At 50.8% G+C, this 22305-nt stretch overlaps 3 protein-coding genes and 1 long non-coding RNA gene across 5 annotated transcripts in view; 2 read left to right on the top strand and 2 right to left on the bottom strand.

Annotated features, from left to right (window-relative positions):
- DNAH3 (dynein axonemal heavy chain 3) overlaps positions 1–7006 on the bottom strand; it is an 86783-nt gene extending 79777 nt beyond the window's left edge. The window contains exons 1-2 of the mRNA XM_064153821.1: positions 6440–7006; positions 1366–1457 (exon numbers count right to left, since the gene is read on the bottom strand). Coding sequence (XP_064009891.1) covers positions 1366–1398 — 33 coding nt within the window. The 5' untranslated portion in view covers positions 1399–1457; positions 6440–7006. The remainder of the gene's footprint in view (positions 1–1365; positions 1458–6439) is intronic.
- On the top strand, positions 1701–2337 carry LOC135180943 (uncharacterized). Its single transcript, XR_010304610.1, has 2 exons — positions 1701–1877; positions 1959–2337. It is a non-coding gene; the product is annotated as an uncharacterized LOC135180943 (long non-coding RNA).
- LDAF1 (lipid droplet assembly factor 1) lies at positions 6132–12014 on the top strand. Of its 2 annotated transcripts, none has more exons than XM_064153816.1 (5): positions 6132–6256; positions 7454–7591; positions 8888–9056; positions 10327–10465; positions 11916–12014. In XM_064153816.1, the coding sequence occupies exons 2-5, from the start codon at positions 7520–7522 to the stop codon at positions 12007–12009; spliced, it is 474 nt and encodes a 157-aa protein (XP_064009886.1). In that variant the 5' UTR covers positions 6132–6256; positions 7454–7519; the 3' UTR covers positions 12010–12014. The 2 variants fall into 2 exon arrangements, with proteins under 2 accessions (XP_064009886.1, XP_064009887.1); XM_064153817.1 differs by lacking the exon at positions 6132–6256 and adding an exon at positions 6357–6960.
- Positions 12015–16221: 4207 nt separating this feature from the next.
- Positions 16222–21871, bottom strand: ZP2 (zona pellucida glycoprotein 2). The gene is made up of 18 exons (XM_064153813.1): positions 21811–21871; positions 21658–21731; positions 21401–21484; positions 21228–21322; positions 20361–20519; positions 19985–20029; positions 19624–19788; positions 19130–19226; positions 18866–19047; positions 18378–18507; positions 18017–18198; positions 17845–17936; positions 17633–17757; positions 17193–17382; positions 16836–16971; positions 16659–16755; positions 16488–16574; positions 16222–16401 (listed from the first exon to the last, which is right to left on the bottom strand). Exons 1-18 carry the CDS (start codon positions 21855–21857, stop codon positions 16262–16264), a joined length of 2127 nt encoding a protein of 708 aa, XP_064009883.1. The 5' UTR covers positions 21858–21871; the 3' UTR covers positions 16222–16261.
- Between the last annotated feature and the right edge of the window lie 434 nt (positions 21872–22305).

The raw sequence follows: 22305 nt of genomic DNA, 5'->3' as shown, positions 1-22305 counted from the left end.
GTTTTTGGATGACAACTTTCCTTAGCATAAGCCATCAGAGTGGTGAGAGGCTGGAATGGGTTGCCCAGGGAGGTGGTTGAGGCCTCATCCCTGAAGGTGTTCAAGGCCAGGCTGGCCGAGGCTGTGGGCAGCTTGCTCTAGGGTAGGGTGTCCTTGGGCATGGCAGGGGGGGTGGAACTAAATGATCCTTGTGGTTCCTTCCAACCCTGAGTGATTCTATGAAAACCTCACCTCTAGTCTGCTCTGAGTTTCCTAAATCAGATTTGATTAGGAGATTCACAAGGAACAAACTCCCAAATACACAGTGGCACTATCAGAAAAAGGAGGTGGGTGTATGTGGTAGCTGAACACCAGGGAACTTAACCACCAAAGAGGAAGTGACCACCTCACACAATTCTGTTTGAATAACAGATATTTCTAAATGCAGTTTTTAATTGATTTTTAGCACATGGTTAGTGCTTTCTGGTATGTGACTGGAAAACTAGGCTGCTCACATCTAGTTTTCCAACAGAAAAATCCATGCCTTCCTCAGCATGAAAAGAGAACTCACTTAAAATTTGAGAAAGGACTGGTTTGCCTCCTCAGTGTTCCCCAGTCTGCCTGCACACAGACACGCGGGAATCAAGACATCATCACTGCCAGGCATAACTCACTAAAGACAGCAGGAATTGCTCCTGATTAATGGCTAAGAGATTGGGCCCTAGGGTGCTTTCAAAATGAATAAACCATGTGGTTTATTAGGAGATTTGCTCACTCTTAAAAGCTGCAAGAGTTATTAAGAAAATCACTATTCACTCTAAAGCAACTCCTGATTTATGTGCCTCATAACCTCTGGAAAGGTTCAATACTTGAGCAAAGGAACTCTTAATACGTCTTAGGTCCAAAGAATACTCAGTAAGTGCCTTAACATAAAGAGTTCTACCCATGTCACATCACTAGTCATCACTAAAGCTCATTTATACAATCACAGAATCAAGCAGGCTGGAAGAGAGCTCCAAGATCATCCAGCCCAACCTAGCACCCAGCCCTGGCCAACCAACCAGACCATGGCACTAAGTGCCCCAGCCAGGCTTGGCTTCAACACCTCCAGCCACGGCCACTCCACCACCTCCCTGGGCAGCCCATTCCAATGCCAATCACCCTCTCTGCCAACAACTTCCTCTTAACACCCAGCCTAGACCTCCCCTGGCACAGCTTGGTGCTGGGTGCCTGGTAGAAGAGATCAACCCCTTCCTTCAGGTAGCTGTAGGCAGCAATGAAGTCTGCCCTGAGCCTCCTCTTCTGCAGGCTAAACGACTCCCAGCTACCTCAGCCTGAAGTTTTGCAAAAGTGACCAGTCCCTCAGTCACCACATAAAGGACTTACCCTCAGCTGCCTCGGGCTCTTTGTTGGCTTCATTTTGCTTTTGGTGCAGTTCAGGTTTGCCTCTTAAAAGATTTTGGTCCTTGTTGCACACACTGGAAAAGAATGAGAGACTCATTTCAATCACTGTACAAGGTGTTGAAACAATCAGCTTCCCAGCTGCCAGGAAGAAGAAAAACACTAACTGTTCCTCCCCTCCCAACCACACTCTCCTTTTCTCCAGTCCCCCTCAAGCTCACTTTTCACCTTATTATTTCTAAGTGCCCTCAGCTGCCTTTCAAACAAGAGCTTTTTTCCCACCTCACCCTTTCCACTTCCTCCAAAACCAGGTTCCTCTCCACTGCCTGTTTTCGTCTAATGTCCCAGAAACTCTGGGCCCTTGGCTGTGGTTTACAGCAGAGAGACACATGTTAAATGCCATGAGAAATACACACATTATCATGGGGAAGGGGAAAAGAGGAAGACAGAGCTGCCCAGCACGCTTTACACACCTCCAGAGCACCTGAGCGAGCAAGGTAAGAGCAGGAACTACCTGAAGACCCCCTTGTTACCTGTCCCACTGCCTGCTCCAGCTTGTAACCTTCTCTGACACTCAGCTTTTCAGTCCTCAGATTTGTTGTCTCAGTTACAGTAGAACTGCTGCTTGGAGACAGGAATTCCCTCCTCCCTCTCTTCCTCCAGCATGCAGCCCTTTCAGAGCAGTGCTGCACCAAGCTGCGGCCAGAGAGACTCAGCTGTGGAAGCAGTCAGCAGCTGTGCAGGTTCATTTTACCTCTCAAAGCTACCAAAAGCACAGTCCTAACACATCTGATGTTTGATTGGAAATACTGCACACAGCAAGGGAGCAACAAGAGCACTAAAGCTTATGTAACACCACATTTTCTTGGGAAGATCTAGGGGGAAAAAACACTATTAAAGATTCAAAATCTTGAACCCAAACTTCTCCACTAGAATCAAACTCCCTGGGGATTCAAAGGCAGCAAGCAGGATACTTGTACTCTGGGTTCCAATTAAGTCTGCTTGTATGCATTTGCCTCCCACTCAACAGTCATCATGCCCTGAAAGAGTCCTTCATCAAGTTTCTTCACAAATAGGAATCGTTACCATCTGACACCTAATGTAGTGCACTCTCCTTCTGCAAGCACAGCAGGGCTCCTACAAACTCTTTCCCAGCATCTTCAGATGCTACTTTCCCTCCTGGATTCGTACAGTGTGAGAATGACTGATACCTCTGAGTCCACAGCAGTTAGCCTTGCATCTTAGAATCACAGAATGGGGTAGGTTGGAAGTGACCTCAAAAGTCAGCCAGTTCCAACCCCCTGCCATAAGCAGGGACACCTCCCACTAGAACATGAGGCTCAAGGCCTCATCCAACCTGGCCCTGAACACCTCCAGGGAGGTTGTGGAGCACAGAATCACCCAATGTGGTCTTTGATCACACTGAGTGATTCTGTGCTCTACAGCCTCCCTGGGCAACCTGTGCCAGTGTCTCACCACTCTCACTGCAAAGAACCCTTTCCTAACATCCAGTTTCACTCTCCCCTCTGCCAGCTCAAACCCATTCCTCCTTATCCTGGCATTACAAGACCTTGTCATTAGTCCCTCCCCAGCCTTCCTGGAGCCCCCTTCAGATACTGGAAGGCCACTGTAAGGTCTCCTGGAAGCCTTCTCTTCTCCAGGCTGCAGAACCCCAGCTCTTGCAGCCTGTTCTCATAGCAGAGCTGCTGCAGCCCTCTCAGCATCTTCATGGCCCTCTTCTGGACTCGCTCCAACAGTTCCACATCCTTCTTGACCTACTACCAGCTACAAGTGATTGCTCCTGTCTGGCCACAGGTGAGAGCTCCTACCATAAACTAAGCTGCTTTAAACTCAAGCCAGCAGTGTGGGGTACAGGACTGCTAAGGCTGGGAATCACAGGTGTTCAGCCAGTGTGCAGCAACAGTCCAGATGCTTCAGTGCTTGTTTGCAACATGAGTATTTCCCTGCCAGTTTGAGTTGATGTTGGCACGAAGACAAACTCAATTAAGCAACAGTTATAGTGACTACTGTTCCTCTGTGCACAACAACTCGGATGCTTAAATATACATGCCCTTTGAAGTTAAAGAAATGACTTGTGCTGTTTTGGAAACATTCAAAACAGTCATTTTACACAGAAAGAGATTATATATATACATATTTAGCAGCAGAAATAATTATGCATAGCAAGAAAATAATTTACTAAGCTGCACAAGACTATCTCCAAAACCACAGCTACAGCATGTTTCAGTAACATTTGGAAGTGCAAAATCTCCAGTATAGTTCTGAACTCTGTGGAGCTGTTAAACTTTATAGTAGCATTATCAACAGATTATGTTACACTCTAATTCTACCAGTTAGAGTTTTTTTTCCTATGCTCACTGGGAAAAAAAGTATACAAAAATAAAGAAACTACATTTCAGTTTTATATATGCTACTGTACTGGGAATATCAACACACTACAGAATCATACAACCAGCCAGGGTTGGAACGGACCACAAAGATCAGCCAGTTCCAACCCCCCTGCCATGGCCAGGGACACTTTACCCTAGAGGAGGCTGCCCACAGCCTCATCCAGCCTGGCCTTAAATACCTCCCTGGGCAACCCATTCCAGGCTCTCACCACTCATGCTCAGCAACTTCCTCCTCACGTTCAGGCTGAATCTTTCCACCTCCAGCTTTGCTCCATCGTCCCCAGTCCTGTCACTCTCTGATAGCCTGATGTGATGGTTGGGGTGTTCCCTGTCCTCCCACACACACACTTTGGAAATCACCCAGACTAGACTCAGCCAGCTCTGGAAATATGAATGAAGCTTATATTTACAGCTTAGCACAATATACAAGCAGATAGTTACAGTCTATACAGTTACAGACAGAAACAGACAAGGTAAAAGGTAATACAGAAACACAGCAGCCCTCCCAGAAACCTGAGTCCCCAGGAGGGGCTCCCAACCACCCCTGCACCTTCCCCCTGCCCCTCTCAACCTTACCCCAGTCCCAGGGAAGAATGGAGGCTCGGCCAGGGGGTTAGGATGCAAACTGGGTTAGCCCAAAATGGAGGGTGAGGTTAGAGAGTAAGATGCAGCTCAGCCAGCAGCCCGAGTGAGAGGGAGGTTATCTCTGGTTTTATTTCTTGTTCCTACACATCTCAGCAAGCCTATGAGCAAAAGAGGCATCAGCACTGTTGTGCTTTTACAGCCTGTAATCCATCTCTTCTCACCAAAGCATTCTAGGCTGCTTCAAACCTAAAAAGTCCCTTCCCAGTTTTTTTTGTAGGCCCCCTTCAGATACTGAAAGGGCCACAATAAGGTCACCTGGGAGCCTCCTCTGCTCCAGACTGAACAGCCCCCCACACTGTGCACTGCAATAACCTGAGCTATAACCACCTGAATAGATCAGCTAAAATAAACCTGTCCTCACCATCCTCTTCTTGCAGGTATCCTATAGAACCACGGAATTGTCAAGGCTGGAAAGGGACCTCAGGGATCATCCAGCTCCAAGCTCCCTGCTACAGGTAGGGACACCTCACACTAGATCAGGTTGATGAAAGCCACATCCAGCCTGGCCTTAAAAACTTCCCGGGATAAGGCTTCCACCACCTCCTGAGGCAACCTGTTCCAGCGTCTCACCACCCTTACGGAATCACAGACTGGTTTAGGTGGGAAGGGACCTCAAGGATCAGGCAGCTCCAACCCCCTGCCACAGGCAGGGACACCTCCCACTAGAACAGGTTGCTCAAGGACTCATCCAGCCTGGCCTTGAACACCTCCAGGGAGGCTGTGGAGCACAGAATCACCCAAGGTGCCGCAGAAGCTGGGAATGCACTGAAGCCTCACACTTAAACTACCGCGATGACGGTTCTAGAAAGCAGCTAAGCCAAACCATCGAGCAGCACAGCTCACCAAGCAGCACTTCTGAGACGAGCAGTGCCATCGCGCTGCTGGGACACTGCAGGAGGCACCGATCTGGCTGAAAACCCACCCGAAAACCTGAATTAAGTCATCACTCCGCTTGTGGAGCACCTCCCTGAACAGGTTTCCCACGTGGCCACCCAAGCACCCACGGGAGCAGCAGGACACGGTGGAAGCGTGCAGGAACAAGCCGGCAGAGGCAGGGGAAGGCGGCTAGGGCAGATGAAGCGCTTCACGGCTGCCGTTCCACGCCACCACACTGCGTGACTGCCCAACAGCCATTCCCTGAGAGCCGCCTTCCTAGCCTCCCACTGCGACGGCAGCAAGCCCTGCAGCTGCCAATGGCGATTGCAGACCCGTATCTGGCACAGAGCACCGTGAGGCACAGCGGTACCGCACACCTCCCGTCGCTGCTCTCCCGCACCACGGGGCTCGGCGCTGAGGCTGCCTCGGCACGGCCCACGTCCCGCAGGGCGATCGCGGGGCTGCGGCAGTTACAGCCACCCCTGCTGTCCCCAGGTCTGAAAACCTCAATGCTGTGGTCTTAAAAGCCACACAAACCGTGCAGCGCTGCCTAAGGGTACCTCGACTCACCGACTGAGGCAGGGCCCGCTGGGGCTGGAGGCAGCATCGGCAAAGAGGGAAATAAACAAAAGCCCCTTAAGCCTCCGGAAACCATTTCCATCCCTTCCCCGCTACCCGTCCAGCTCTCACTTGCACATCCCGCATAACCCCGTCCCACACCTCTCCCCTCTTCGACCTCCCCAGCAGCTCAGCTCGGCCCGGCCCGGCCCAGCCCAGCCCAGCCCGCCGGGCCCGGCGGGGAGGAGACAGCGGCGGGAGGGCGGCGGGAGGGCGGCGGCGCTCCCTCAGCCCCGGCAAGGCCGAGCCCGGGCCGCGCCTCGCGTCCGGAGGGTGGCAGGGCGAGCCGCCGGGAGGGGTTGCGGCCCGGCGGGCAGCAGCCGCAGGTAAGAGGGGCGGCTGCGATCGGCGGAGGGAGGGAGGGAGGGCGGTAGCGGCGCCGCCCTGCTCCGCGGGAGCGGGGACTGCGGGGCGGCCTGTTAGTCCTGGCCGCCGCTCGCTTTCAGCGGCAGGGTCGGCGTGGGCAGCGTGGCGCAGCCCTGCGGGAGCGGGAACCGTGTCCCACTTACCTCCCTCAGCTCGGAAGGGCAGCGCCTCGCAGCCCACCGCTGCAGGGCCCCAAGCCGCCAGCACCGAGCTCCGCGGCGGCCCTGCGGGGCCTCCACCCGCCCCACTCGGTGGGGAGACTCGCTCCGTACCCTAACGCTACAGGTCGGGGGAGGCCGGCCCGGGGCTCGGCAGCTGCCGTTGAGCGGCTTCTGCCCGGGTGCGCGTTTAGGAGCAACGGCCGCGAGTAGCGGTGCCGTGCGCAGGAGGTGCGGCGGCGGCGGCGTGGCAGGCTGTGAGTGAGCGGCTCCTGGCCTCGCTGTGGGGCGCCCGGGGGAGGCCGCCGCGGCCCGGGGAGGCAGCGCTCCGCGCTCGGGCACTGCCCGGCTGGGAGCGAGCCATCTCGGAGGGCTGGCAGCCTCCGGCAGAGCTGGCGGCGTTGCTGGGAGCAAGAACCCAAAGGCTGCTCTGCGAACGTGACTCTGTAGACAGGGAGGCACCGCTGGCTGGAAAGTGCTGGGAAGGGAGCCCCAAGCAACAACAGGTTACATTTTTGCGGGGAAAATGAGATATTTGGGCCTTGTGTTGCCTTTAAACTCTCAGAAGTAGGTGTGTGTAAGGCATTGAAGAGCATTTTGCCTTTGCATACGGCGTTTGCAGCTGTACAGGGTATAGTTGCAGCTCTGAACGTGAGGCTGCTGATAGAGGCAACTCTCGGTAGTTCGTTACAAGTTTCCAGCGCTCGGAGCAGTAAGTTGCCCACGAGGATAGTTAAAATTGCCCTTTCGATACTCTAACAGTTAAATACAGAGTTGATTATAAAGGAGCAAAGTGTTAGTCATCGTTTGCCTGGATGCTTTGCTTAGGGGGGTTCAGAAGGGCCTTCAGGAATGAGCCTCCTAAGTGAGCCGCTTGCTAAGTGGTTTAGACTCCCTGACTCACCTTAACATCTGGAATCTACAGGCTCGGGGTTTGTAAGAGCAGTACTTGGTTTCCAGCAAACACCTCGGTGAGCCTGTTCCTAACTGTGTTTTCAGTGCGAGGAAGCTTGGATGGCTGGGTGAGAGCTGGTTGTCCGGAAGATCGCCGTTGAGGATTACAACATGCCCAAAGAAATGCAGGAACTACAGAAGCAGTGGCACTCCCTGATGCAGTCCATCCACAGCAACTCCAATGTGGGTCTGGGTGGTGATTTTATGTAGTTGCATTTGTAAAGATACTCCTAACTCTTGGAATATCCTGCCCCAATGGATTTAAATACTAGTCAGTCCCATTTTGTGAAGTGAGCCTTGAGAAGGGCTGTCCTCCCACCCCTTCAGCCATCAAGAAACAAGGGAAGGCTGTTCTGCATTTCTCTCCTTTACTGCTGTAATCATCTGAGTTAGTAGAGTGACACTGTAGTGAATTGATTGTGCAGCTATGAAAAGAACTAAAACTACCTATTTCCTTAAGGGAAAGGAAATGCCTCTACTACAGTAAAAATCCAGTGGATTGCTGTACTGCCTCTGTAAAAAGAATTACTTGTTTTTCTACCACTAACAATTAAATTCCCAACAGCTTTGTGATACAGACACGCCAGCATTGTACTTCTGCTCACCAGATGAGCAGGTTGCATGTAGTACTAAGGCAGAGGAAACACAATCATTCTACAGTTTGTTTTTTCTTAACAAGTAGAATCATAGAATCAGTCAGGGTTGGGAGGGACCACAATAATCATTTAGTTCAAATCCCCCTGCCATGCCCAGGAACACCCTACCCTAGAGCAGGCTGCCCACAGCCTCAGCCAGCCTGGCCTTAAATACCTCCAGCCATGGGGCCTCAACCACCTCCCTGGGCAACCCATTCCAGCCTCTCACCACTCTCAAGCTCAGCAACTTCCTCCCCATGTCCAGTCTGACTCTCCCCACCTCCAGCTTTGCTCCATTCTCCCCAGTCCTGTCACTCCCTGATATCCTGAAAAGTCCCTCCCCAGCTTTTTTGTAGGCCCCCTTCAGATCCTGGAAGGCCACAGTAAGGTCACCTGTGAGCTTCTTCTCCAGACTGAACAGCCCCAACTCTTTCAGTCTCTCCTCACAGCAGAGGTGCTCCAGCCCTCTGAGCATCCTTGTGGCCCTTAGACCAAAAGTCACATAGATCAAAGTCACAGCTGAGACTCCAGTGAAATCTGTGCAGCTCAGCTGTGATTCAAGGCTTTGGTTGGGGTTATCTTTTGTGTGTTTTGCAGAAATGGAACTGGGAAGTCCAAGAGAAACATGTCTGTTGTGGGTAGGATTATATTTGCCATGAAGTTATCTATGTTTGCAGTGAGTCCTGAGGCTTTTGAAGTGGCAGAAGCAACAGCTGCCCTCTACTCAAGCTGCAGGCTTACAAAAGTAGAGTCCCTCAAGTTCACTAAAACAGCAGGGATGGTTTTAAGTGATCCATGACAAGAAATACAAACACAATGTGAGCTGTTTGTCTTCTCTCCACAGGTGCTTGCATTCATGAACTCTCGTGTGGGCCAATATTTGGATGACCATCCTTTTGTTGCCTTATCACTCCTGATGTTTCTGGCAGTGTCTGCTATTCCCACTGCATTTTTCTTCATTTTTGTTGTTACAACAGCCATAATGGCCTGTATTGGTGTGATAGTCATGGAAGGTACTGTATGCATGCATGTGTCTACTTATTTCCTTGGCCTCCTCTTCCTTCTGGAGTTCCAGATTCACAGGATGTCAGGGATTGGAAGGGACCCAAGGAGTTCATCGTGTCCAACCCCCCTGCTAGAGCAGGACCATAATCTAGCTCAGGTCACTGAGCAGCCCAGTTCTAGCAGTTGAGGAGTTCTGTACATAGTCCACAGGTTTCAGCAGTGGTGAAACTCCTAATACAGGAACAATGATCTGATTAAGTGTAGTCTATAGCAGGAAAATCCTATTTGCTCTCTAGTCCCAAGCAGGATATGCCTAAACCAATTATCTTGACCATGCCTGGCTCTTACAGAGGCTAGCTAGATGATTGCAGAGGGCTCTTCAAAAAGGCTTTGGTACTGGGGGTTGATATTTGCTGGAGGGCAGGGATGCCATCCAGAGACCTGGACAGGCTGCAGAGGTGTGCCCAGGCCAGCCTCATGATACCAGGACAAGGCCAAGTGTAAGGTCCTGCACCTGGGTCAGCATGAACCCAAGCACAGCTCCAGGCTGGGTGGGCAATGGCTGAGACCAGTCTTGAGGAAAAGGACCTGAGGGTTTGGGGTGAGGAAGGGCTCAACTTGAGGCTGCCCAGACACAACCCTGTGCTGGGCTGCAGCAAGAGCAGTGTGGGCAGCAGGGCAAGGGAGGGGATTCTGCCCCTTGGCTCTGCTCTCCTCACACCCCACCTGTAGTCCTGAGTGCAGTTCTGGAATCCCCAACACAAGCAAGACATGGAACTGTTTGGAGCCAGTCCAGAGGAGGGCACAAAGATGCTCAGAGGGCTGCAGCAGCTCTGCTATAAGGACAGGCTGAGAGAGTTGGGGCTCTGCAGCCTGGAGAAGGGAAGGCTTGGAGGAGACCTTGGAGTGGCCTTCCAGTATCTGAAGGGGGCTACAGGAAGGCTGGGGAGGGACTATTGACAAGGTCTTGTCATGACAAGACAAGGAGGAATTGGTTTCAAGTGTCAGAGGGGAGATTCAAAGTAGATGTTAGGAAAGGGTTCTTTGCAGTGAGGGTGGTGAGACACTGGCAGAGATTGCCTGGGGAGGTGTTCAAGGCCAGGTTGGATGAGGCCTTTAGCGACTTGTTCTAGTGGGAGGTGTCCCCCCTCTGGCAGGAGGGTGGAACTGGCTGCTCTTTGAGGTCCCTTCCAAGCTAAACCATTCAGAGGCAGAATGTCAGCCCTAGATCACTTGTATATGAACTGGTTTCAGTAACCAACTGATTTCCTTTGTTAGGTGTTGCAATAGCCGTAGGTGGTGTGGCCCTTCTTTGTGTGCTGTGTGGCCTGGGTGCCCTCTCCCTGGGACTTTCTGGAGCATTGAGTGTTGGTTATGTTGTTCTTTCAACTCTGGTCAACTACTGGCATGCTTCAAGGTGAGTACTGATGGCTCCAGCCCTGCTTGGGTGTCAAACTCTGCAACTGTACTGTTGCATTAATGACTAAATGCATTGTAAGTGTGCTGATTACTGTGACAGATGTTTCTTGAATTCTAGAGTACCTTTGGTGACCCTGGTGGCTTAATGTGCACCATATAAATGTCTAGGCATCAATAAGTATTCTCTGTGTGTTAATGCATGCCCTCTTTCCTGTTAGGGAAGGGGAAATGTGAACTGTCTCAGATGTGCATGTACTAAAACAGCACAGTCTCGCTCAGAGTATTTGTTCTTAAAGCTGGGGAGGGACTTTTGAGACTCTCAGGGAGTGACAGGACTGGGGGGAATGGAGCAAAGCTGGAGGTGGGGAGAGTCAGACTGGCCATGGGGAGGAAGTTGTTGAGCTTGAGAGTGGTGAGAGGCTGGAATGGGTTGCCCAGGGAGGTGGCTGAGGCCCCATGGCTGGAGGTGTTGAAGGCCAGGCTGGCTGAGGCTGTGTACAGCCTGCTCTAGGGTAGGGTGTCCCTGGGCATGGCAGGGGGTTGGAACTGGCTGATCCTTGTGGTCCCTTCCAACCCTGACTGATTCTGTGATTCTAAATGTCATTTAAACACTTCCCAACTGGACTTTGCATAGAAGATGAACCTTTTGCAGTTCTGTCTGTGTAGTGACCCAACTGTCTCTGCTTACCTGCAGTTGTAGAGTACAGGCTGGCAGGGGAAGGTTGGACTCTACCAAGCCCTAACGTTCTGTGATTACAATTGAACAAAGTTAGTTGTAGGCTGGGGATAGGCAGGGGAGCACTTAAAAGAGACAGCATGCCCAAAATCAAAATGAAAGGTTTTGCTGGGTGCTGCCAGGCAGGTCCTGCAGTCGGCATTGCCTTGGCCGGGATCTGGCTAGGAGCGAGAAGCACCAGCAGGTTGTGCTGGAGTGCCATCTGTTGCCCACCGAAGTAGCAGCCAGGGACTTAATGCTGACAGTCTTACTTGTTAAGCGGAAGGAAGAGTGAGGAGAAAAACTACGGCTGCTCGTAGGCTTTGCTCTATCATGGCTGTGCTCCTTGGGTGGCTCTCAAGGGCAGACAACCTGCCTGTTGGAGCCTGTGGTAGCAGCAGGACAAAACCACAGTGCAAGGTGCAGTGTGTTTGCATGGGTTCCAGGGCTGCATACCACTCCCCCTGAGCGTGTTGCTAGCTCTGTAATATTGTCTGTCACTTCCAGAGAAGACTTTTTTCTGTTCTCCCATAGCATAGCCCAAACTAGCTACTATTTCCTCTTTGTTTTCCTCTTCGAGACAAGCCCTGGCAGACCAGCAGGAGGTGTTCCAGGAGCCTCAGAAAGGTTTTCATCACACAGTGGTCAGGTTTTTAAGCACAAAGCTAAGCCAATAGTTTTACAGAAGACCAGACCTCAAAAACTTTGTTGTTTGTTTCTTTTCTGTATACAGGGATCAGATAAGGCAACAAGAAGTTAATGGAAGCTTGCCACAGAAGAGTTCTCCTGTCTTGAATCTGTCTGCCAGTAGTGGAAAGGAGGAATGAGTGGGTTTCTGTTTCTTCTCACTTCTTTTGGAGGCAGTGTGCTACTCTGACCTTTGCAATTGGGTTGTTTACTTGTTGAGCATTCAACTTCTGTGCACTCCTTATGGGAACTGAAAAAAGGCAATATGCATCTCATATGGTCAGTGTAAGATGATTAAGAATAACCCTTGAAGAGGAGTGCATTGCAATGCTGGAGGCACCTGCATGGGGCAGTCTTCCATAAGAACAGGTGAAGGGATGTAAAAACTGCTGCTGCCAAGTCAGTGGAAAGAAGGGGGAGGTAGGTATTGGACTTTTGTTTGTTACCAGAGGCCTGGCTGCATTAGCTCCTGAATTTGTGCAGCAGGTGTCTGTTTTGATACAAGTATCAAAGCTCAGAAAACCAGAGCTGTGTTTTGAATGTTAAAACATTCTTTCAAGCCTTAGCAGGCTTTGCTAGAAGAATATGAGTATGTCATGCTAAGGCCTTTGTATTTATTAGAGAAGGAAAATGGGGGTTCAGCAGCTGAGTTGTGGCATAAGCTTTTATACACAGGGAGGTGTTGCTTTATTCTGGAGGGGTATTTTCCTTGTATTTGCCTCCTCCCATCAGTGGCATGCAGCTAGACCTTGCATTTTGTCATCTTTAGTTATGTAAAGAGCCTGTTTTGCTTGTTGGCTGTAACTTCTTGTGTGTTACTGAGTTTTTGCAAGTGCTGTAATAGTTCTAAGCAGTGGAAAGCATCAACCTGTATTAAATCAACCAAGTGCTATTTGGTTAACCAGGCTGTTTTGTTATTCTATTTGTTTTACAGTAGAAAGCTCTTTCAGGTCTGCCTTAAGGAGGATTAGAGGTGAAGCTGAGTTTTTCTCCTCAGTTAGCAGTAGTGGCCAGCCACAATACTTGTGAGCCACAAAGTGTAAGTTAGCTTGCCCTGCCTGTGAAGGCAAAGCAGAACTCTAAGGACTGCAGTAGTGTCATTCTCACTTTGCATAAACCCTCATGCTGATTTGCTTTAGTGAGGAGGCAAAGTTTATCTGAACCACACTACACTCCACACAGGGAATATTTTCAGCTGTTACAGTAAACCAACCCCACAGTTCAAGAGCACTTCATCCTTGGCCCTGATCTGCATTAGTGTGCAGGAGACACATGGGCTCTTCTTAAAGGGCTCTGGTATTGAGTCCAGTTAAATGTGAAGGGCTCACAGAATAAAGGCTCTAATAAGAGATTTCTAACTTCCTAAGTAGAAGTACAGAGATGAAACTAGTTTCCAGAGGAAGCTCTGGGTCACTGTGAGGCCAGCAGTTGCTGAGTAAGCTTCCCCAGAGCAGAGCAAAAGCACTCAGGAAAATGCAGCTGAGTCAGGGCCACCACTGCTGCAGTTGGTGTCCCCCTCTAGGAGGTAGCAGGACCCACAGTGCTCCAGGTATGCCCCTCAAAGCCAGCCCCTCTCATGGTGAAACACAGGCAGAAGCTGGTGAGAACTATGCACTAGGGGATGAATGTGGACTTGGAGGCAATCAAGGCAGCTGTTTAGCACTGTGTTCTTACCTCCATCTTCCCTAACAGCTGTGAACTGTATTCTCCCCAGAAGACAAAAAGCTTTCAGGCTCTTTGCTAGGGTGGCCCATGGAGCAGAAGTGTTTCACTGCAAAATCCCAGCCAAACAACAGCCCTCTCCCCAGGGCAGAGACACCACCCCCTTTTGAGAGTCGAGGACTTGCAAGTGCCAAGCTCACTAAGAAAGAACTGGCAGCAGCCTTTCCCCTGCACCCGTGTCCTTATCCCCAGAGTATGGAGTTCATAGTGCTTACTCCAGACCTCAGTCTGCATTAGACAGCCCTGCCTGTGCCTAACGCTTACATCCTGGCAGAACCCAGTCATCCTGGCTCTTTCTAGGTGTGGTTGGAGCACGCAGCTTTCCTGTGGTTCCTGGAGCAGCTGCTGGAGCTCAGGCTGGAGCCTCCAGGGCCAGTTTCACATGCAAAGGCTTTGGCTCTTTTCCTACGCCTCATGGTGGCGCACCAGTCACACCTCTCCCTCTCAGGGCAGAATACAGTAAACTAAAGCCCTCTGCGTTTGTAAAGTGAGCTCTGAGATGTCAGTTAACGTTACAGGGGAGCCGAGAACTGTCAGCACTTCTCCTGGGTGCATGCATCCTTCTCTTCCTTCTTATTTTTTGCTCTGTCAGTATAAACAGCCCAGCAGCCAACCACCCTGCATCACCTTTAAGTAGTCCTCATTCAGACTTCCCTACTGAACCACCTTGAGGGAAGCAGAGAGTTAACTCTCCCGTGAGGGAAAGATCTCCTCTCCAGTGTCTACACTCTTCCCACAGACACACAGTAGTAAAGAGAAGCAGCAGGCAGGGCAGCCACCCCTTGGTGGCCACTGTCTGCAACCCCTTTGTACTATGCTTCCTGGCTGGGGCAATGAGACAAACATAGAAGTCAGAGCAACCTCTGTCCTTGCTACAAGCAAGTGAGGGATTTTGAGCACCTCCACTAATGCAAGCTACCAGCTGAAAGTTTCTCCTAGAGCTTGTCTGTATTGATTACTGGAGATGCCAGCCAGCATTTCTGCCACAGAGCAGTCACACGCAGCCAGGGAGCAGCACTTGGCAAATTCCACCCCTGCTGGAGGAGGGGTCCATCCAGCAGTAAGAAAGGACAGCTCTGCCTGAACACACAGTCTTTTCCTACCCAATGATTGAGTGGCTACAGGGGAAAAAAAAGGCTTGTCTCAGAAGAGCTGAAAGCCCACATTTCAAGTACCATGTGCTGTCAAGTGCATAAACCCTCTTCAAGCACCACTTCTCTAGCTTTCATAGTGCTTAGATGGGATATGAGGTATTCCTAAGTCAACAGGACTTCAGTAGGTGGTGTGCTGGGCAACAGCCTAAAGCAATCATTTCAACCCCAGCTCCATCAGGCTGACACTACATAAAAGTTACTTGCAAATGAATGTCTCCAGCATAAAATTCAGTTAGTATCAACTGGAGTACACTAAGATGACCTGCATAAGCCTTCCCACTGATCATGCCTCCAGTACTATGTGCTCTTCTCACAGGGAATCTGTCAACATTTGGAAGATGTACCCTGAAAGCTGTTGTACTAAGAACAGCTCATTAATAATGCTTAAGTGAAGTAGGGGCTGTGGCAGATGAGGGCCAGCCCCATTCTCTTTATGCACAGCATGCCTGACAAGCAGCAAAGTCTGTCCACTGGCTTGGCCTGAAGCCCTGCATGCACAGAGATCAGAGCTGCACTTGTGCCAATTGCTCTGTTGCATGCAGACAACATTTAACAAAGCTATGCCAATGCAGAGCCCTTTCATCCCTTCTCATTCTGCCATATGCAATTGCACTGTTATGCCTCAGCTCCTTAAGTGTAAGGCAAGGTGTGGAGAATAGACACTAAAAATCCTAATGGCATAGCTGAACCTGTGTGAAGTAGTTTCATCAACAGGTACCGTTCTCACCTCTGCTGAAAACTGCAGTGAATACCTACAGTGGCATTTTAAACAGTGATCTTCTGCCAACACACCACACTGCATTGCTCACCCTGCAGCCACCTGCTTGCTGCAATGGGAGGTCTAAAGGCTCTGCTAAAGATACAGTAGAACTACAACAGCAAGATGCTAGCATGCCTCAAGCATGCAGCAAAGCTTTAGTGACTCAGTGCATCTGCTCCATCAGCTCTAGAACAACTGCTAATGTATTTTTCTGGTGTATTTGCATGGGATGCAATTCCAAACCTTTATGCTCAGTACAGTTAAATCTCATTTATCCCAGCACTGCAGGAGTCTTCCCAAAACATATTTATCATGCAAGACAGGCTGAAGTAGCTGAATCAGAGTAACAGCCCATTACACCTTTTACATCTTTGTTTTCCAAAGCATCACATTATTCCAAGCTGACCCCCAATGTAACCTGGCAGAGTAAAAGGCGTTAGATAAGATTCAAGAACCTCAAGTTTAACCTCTCAATATTAGAAGAAATTGTGCTGTAATGCCAACTAAGGTGGTGAAGAAACCATCTAGCATGAGGGAAACTGCCCATGTCACTTGAGTCTTACCCAAAAAACTGGAGCTTTCAAAAGCCTCAGCTCTCATCTCAGCTGGAGCCGCTGAGAGCAGAGCCACTGCTCAAGGTAGACACCCATCTTTGTCTAGTCTGGTTGCTTGAGTGCTACACTGCAACTCCACACTACACAGCTCACCTAGAAGAGTTTTGCAGTCACACTTCTCCAAGTTTATTGGTATAAAACACTAACATACTATGTTTACCATGGATGCTCTCTTTAGACATTTAAGACAAGACAAAAGGAGTAGCACTGTGGCCACCAGAGAGAGAATGCCAACAGCAGTCATCATAATGCCAGCCCATGCCTTCTTACTCCAAGTGCTCCCTGCAAAGTAAGCAGAGAAATAGTTTGTCGAGACATCTCCTGCTTAGAGCCAAGCAGCATGCAGTAGCACCATGCTGGCTCAGTACCTGGGGTTGCAGACCATCCTTCTGGCACAAGGAGAACAGGACCCTGTAAGCTCACCACTGCAGAGTTCACGTCTGGCATCCCACTCCCTACAACAGCAACATGGTGACAGTGAGGCCTACAGCACAGTGCTTATCTTGCTCAGTACAGCCTGACACCTGCTTAGGCATTACCTCGTTTGCTTCTAGATGGTCTTGGGCATCTTGCAACACACAGAGGGGAGTCTGGTTGGAAGCGATCGCAGAGCAGAACACTGCAGTGGAAGTACACCTAGGGCAGAGAATGAGGAGTCCATTCGTTTGAAAGCAGTAACTCTCATCTACTCCTCTAAGAAGGAGAATGTCACCTACTAGGCCAGGTAGGGTTTTGCCACCAGAGACAAAGGCAAAAGTCTTCACTTCCAGCCTTTGGCGATAGTTAGCATAGCTGACACCGTGCCCCACGGGATGAAACACAGTCCGATAGCTGTCCAGCTCGTACTCACACCTGCCAACAGGTAAGACAAGTCAGAGGAGATTTGGGATTTATAAACAGTTGAAAGGCAGAGGTGCTGCCATCTTCCTACAGCATACCAAAGCAGTGCTTGGCAGGCCATGTCAAAACAAAGCCCTTATAGTGGGGCTGCTCCCAAGCAGTGGTAGGGAAGAATTAGAGACTCCCCCCAGCCACTGTCAAAAGTGCTTCCATTCTGGTGGCAGGGCACTCACCCATCAACAACAATGTTCCACTGGGGAAGAGAGTTTGGATCGTGTGAAGCTGTTGCCCAGCAATCATCCAGCACCAGGTGCAGGTTGGGGTCGTTGCGGTTCAGGACCTGCACCTCCAGGAAGATAGGCTGCCGGAGGTACCTCACAATGGGGTACTGGTCATCGCGGTACGGCTGCCTGTAGGAGCTCTCTGCAAGAACCAAGGCCAGTTAGATAAGCCTGACCAAGCACTCCTGAAGGAATGCTGGCCTGGAAAGCAACAGCAGCCAGGGCACCAGCTGCAGTTTGTTCTGAAGGAACAGACCGAAGGCATTTGTCTCAAGCAGCATGCATGGAAGTGGAAGGAAGCATGTTAGAAGCCCATGCACTAGAGTAGTTCACTTGCATCCCTCCTCCCATTAAGCTCCAATTGCTTCCCTAGAGCTCAGAGTCTGCCTTACCTGGGTAGCTTAGAAGAATTAGGGAGAGAGGACCTTGGTTCACTGCAGATGCCAGAGAAGGAAGGTTGTCTACCCTTATAGTGAGGGAGGCATCACCATTGCTGAAGGAGCACAGGACTGTTAGCCTGTCAGAAGGAAGGAGCAGATAATTCTGAAGTTCCTTTTTAGACTATCAAGCACTAAGCATTACTCAAAGAGGTTCCCAGACACACCTGAGTTCACTGTCCCTTGAAATCACACGCAGGGGGAGGTCTGCCTGTACTGCTGTCACCTCATTCTCATAAACAATCTTCTCCCCATCCAACTGCAGACAACAAGCAGCATTAGTAAGAGCATTCCCAATGCATGAGGCATCCTCACCACCAATCCTGGCTACACACTTACCCAGTGCCTGGTGCCACAGGCATTCAGTGGGATGTGAAACCAAACCCTGTCATTCAGAGGGGATTTGAAGGCTGGCCGGCATGTGGGATCTCTGAGCCTAAGTGTATCCAAGTCCAGCACTGGAGTGGTACTGTCTGCAAGGACTTCAAAGTCCATGTACCCATCCTGGGTGCACACAGCAGCTGCAATAGAGGGTCACATAAGTTATACTGGTCAGTGACAGCCCACTCTGCCAAGGGCTGCTGTGGTTTGGCTAGAGATGCCCTTTCCTGGGAAGGACTGATTCAGCAAGGAGCCAGGCTGAAGGTTTAGCCTCTGAGCAGCACATGTGCTGAATCCATTGCAGAAGTCAATCGCTCACCTACTGGTGCATGCTGCTCACAGGGGCACTCTGGGTGTATTGCCATAGCCACAGTCTCCCCATGGAATTGAAAAGTCAGCTTCAAGGAGGACATGTAGGGCTGAAGTCCTGAGCAGCTCCCCCCAGGCACCTGCAATACAAGATGTACTCTCAAGACGTAACTCCAAGAGCTCATTTTGCCACCAGCATGTTAGAGCTTTTTTCCTACCCAAGGCCATGCTGCTCCTCACCCTTCACTACTTTTAGTTTGCATTGCTCCAGGCACATCCAACACAAATACACCAAGAGGGTTTTCACCTCTAGCTGTTTTGAGCAAGGTGACTTGCAGTGATGCCTGTCACACTCAGTTTGCATCACAGCTGCACTCAGCCACAGGGCACAAGGCTAACTTGGCAGATGCTTAGGCAAGGTCAGAGTTACTGTGCTCCAAGTCACCAACAAGGAGTTGTGATGTTACCAACAGCTGTGGCTTGAGGATGACAACTCACCCTGGACTTCAGGACTCCCCTGCTAATAAGCAGCTTGACTCCCTTCTTTCCATCCAGAGCAATCCCATTTTCCTGGAGCTCATCCATGGGGATGGTCTTATTCTCTACACCCACAGCCACAAGAGTGCCTGGGAAGGCTGGGATGACAACCACCATGTGTGTTGCATTACAGATTGCTGGACCTGCAAGGACACCTTTGTTAAGCATGACACCACTTCCCTCAGGGCAGGGGCAAACCCAGCCCTGACTCTCTCCATGCATTACCTGGTGCACAAAGCATCCTTGACTCCACAGTCAGTCTGCCTTCAGGAGGGCCATACATTAGCTTAAGTGCCAGAGTGTAGAGGACCTTATCATCGTGCTGGCAGAGGAGATAAAGCTCTGTTAGATGGGCTGAGTGCTCCATCACTACACCAACCCCACAGAGCCATACCCTACATCTGGTCCAGGCCTGCTGCTGTTCATCTTGACCCCTTTATGAGGGGATCTCATGTTTGAAAGGCTGCCAGTCAGGGGTTCACAGAGCAGGTTAGAGTAGATGCCCATCAGCTGTGCTGGGAGCAGCACGCTGTTTCCCCATTTGATAGGGCTGGGCAGTTCAGCGACAGCCATACCAAAAGCCAGACAGCTCTATGACCACCACCAGCTAGGTGCAGCCCCACATCAGCTCTGACAGTGACTTGCAAGGGCCTTCCACAGGCCTGCAGGAAAGGGATACCCAACACTGTCTCCTCAGTGCCAGCTCTTTGCTTACCTACCTTGTAGGAGACAACTCCAGTGGCAGTAAAGGCCACCCGAAAGATCAGGTTGCGACCATCAGCAAAAAGGTTATAGCCTTGCTGCATGGCTTGCCCAAGGCTCAGCTGATGTGCTCTTGTTCCATCCTCAACTGACAGAGTCCAGGTCATCAAAGCTGCTGGAAGCTGCAAAGCAAGAGATCCTCAGGAAGGCAAAGCACAGCCACATGGAAGCAGCAAGGCATTGCAGAACTACCAAGTCAGATTTTGCATGCAAGCACTCCAGAGAGGGAGCCACCCCAGCTTGGTAACATGAAGCTCAGCTTAGGTCCAAAGCCCAGATATTCCCCAGCCCTCCCTCTGCAAGACAGAAGGCACATACCATATCTTCATCACTGAAGCTTGGGATGAGGGCTGGGAAAGCAACCTGAAACACAGCACAAGGGTTAGAGCACAGGAGCAGACAGAGGTCACCACCCTACAGCTTCCCAAGGAGCAGCACTGCTAGTCCTGCAAAGCAGGCAGCCAACACCAGCATCCCAGTTCCTCCTTGCAATAGGGCTGGAGCCAGGCCATGTGCAAAGCTCCAAAGAGCTTCTGGTCATGCCAAGGTGAACAAGCAGCCAACAGACCTCCCTAAAGCTGGCTAGAGCTTTGCCCAGCTTGCTGCTCATCCCAGCCAAGCAGTTCCAGGAGACAGCCATCCTGTCTTGCAGCCTGGAAGCAGTATCCACAGGATCCCCTTTCCCTGTACTCACTTCCATGAAGTCTTTTGTACAGTTTGTGGTGCCAGCAAAGAAAGGAGCAGTGATTTCATCTGCACTAATGTCACTGCAGTGAGCGCTGTAGGTTACATTCCTCTCCTCTCCTACTGTGTCATTCACCATCAGCCTCAGTCTGAGCTGGTACTGACCATCCTAGAGACAAGAGAGACATCAGTCAGAGGCAGCAGTACCCACCACAGCATGAAACCAACTAAGAGCCATTGAGGCTAAACTAACTCCAGCATTGTGAGTGTTTGTGCCAGTCTGAGGACAAGGTGAAGCACTGCTTTAGTGTCCCATGCAGAAAGAGTTCTCTAGAACAGTATGGAGCTACAAGGCTCAGCTGAAAACCAGCAGACACTCAGAACAGCAGGAGTCACAAGGAAAATTCTAAGGACTACAAAGTAGTAGCACGAGAGACTGCTGCCCAAGAAACAAGTTGATAAACACCAAGAGTCTTGTGGTGTTTCCAAAGCCTGGAAGCAACAAAAGCCTCTGCTTAACTAGTCTGGGCTGGCCTCCCCCTCACTGCAGCCCAGCTAACACCACATGCTGCTCACAAGTGTTGAGGCAACCTATAGAGCTGTGCTCAGACTGAGCCTGGTCCCTCTCTCTGCCAGACATCCTTTATAGCAGCTCAGTGAAACAACTTCTGCAGTTGCACCTGAGGCTTCAACTGCCATTCAAGAGACCAAGGCTTCTGGCAACCTTCAGCTTCTGCCATGAGCTGCGCTCTTAGAAGTGTTACAAGGTACCAGAAGTATCAGTAAAAATTAGGACTAGAAACTACTAAACCCAGGCCTAAGCAGGAAAAAAGCCACCACACTCCCTCAGAGCAGCTTCCCAGAAGGGCCTCTTTACCTCCAGGACAGTACAGTTGGCAAACAGGGCAGTGAGCAGCAGCCTCTCATGATCCACGGTGTGGTTACAGGACACGAGCTCCTCACCACTCGGATCTAGGAGAGCAGAGCAGATGAGCACTGCAGGCAGGCAGCTGCACCAGGGCTGCCAAGGGCCAGGGCAGCAGCACCTACCAACAACACACACGTGCCAGGAGGAGTTGCCAAGCTCTCTGGAAAACTCCACTTCCATGCCATCCCCATGGCAGGACACACTCTCTGCAGAAGCAAGACCATCGTCAGCTGCACCAGCGCCCTCCTGGAGGCACGTACCCTGCAAGCACTCCAGCCCCACTTCAGAGCCCCCTCCCACACTAAGGTAGAGAGGAAACAACTCCAAGCAAACCTAAAGTCAATGTTCACACAACTACCAGCCCCAAAAAATCCATTACCCAAGAGATCCTGATCCTCCAGGCCTTCAGCACAAAAGGCTGAGGGCAGCAAAAAGACAAACAGGAGCAGCAACCTGCAAGCAAAAGAGGAGCAAATGAGAAAGCAGCAGGGAAAGGACCCAAGGACCCCAGCCCACCCCAAACTCCACTCACCACATCCTGGAGGTGCTCAGGCACTGCTGCTCCACTACCAGTCCCATCTCTCACTGCTACCACAGGCTTGCCCCTTGGCTGCCCCGGGAGGATTATATAGCACCTGGGCCAGGCTCCACACAGCTGCAGCCACTCTGCTGCCCTGGGGACAAACAGCCTGCACCTGCCTCTTGTTGAGATGCCCTCTCTGTGCTGGGACGAGCAGGGCTCACAGGACAAGTGGGTATTAAGCTTTTGGTATTGTTCCCCTGCATGGCAAATCTGCAGTGCTGTCCCAGACCTCCTCAGGGGGAAAACACAAGTGAAGGGTTAGGGAAAAGAAGTCCTAGATCAGATCTTCAGGCTGGAAGGTCTCTGGAGGCTTCAGTGGGACTGTCATTGCCTTGTGAAAACTCCTGACCGCATTAGAAGCTGTGAATACAACTGAACCAGTTATGTGTGTAGTTATGGGGTGGGGCTTTGGGGGAAAAGAAAATAGCCACATTTTTGTAATCC

The sequence above is a fragment of the Pogoniulus pusillus genome, chromosome 13, assembly GCF_015220805.1.
Source record: "Pogoniulus pusillus isolate bPogPus1 chromosome 13, bPogPus1.pri, whole genome shotgun sequence".
Taxonomy (NCBI): Eukaryota; Metazoa; Chordata; class Aves; order Piciformes; family Lybiidae; genus Pogoniulus; species Pogoniulus pusillus.
This window is presented reverse-complemented; position numbering and strand designations above follow the sequence as displayed.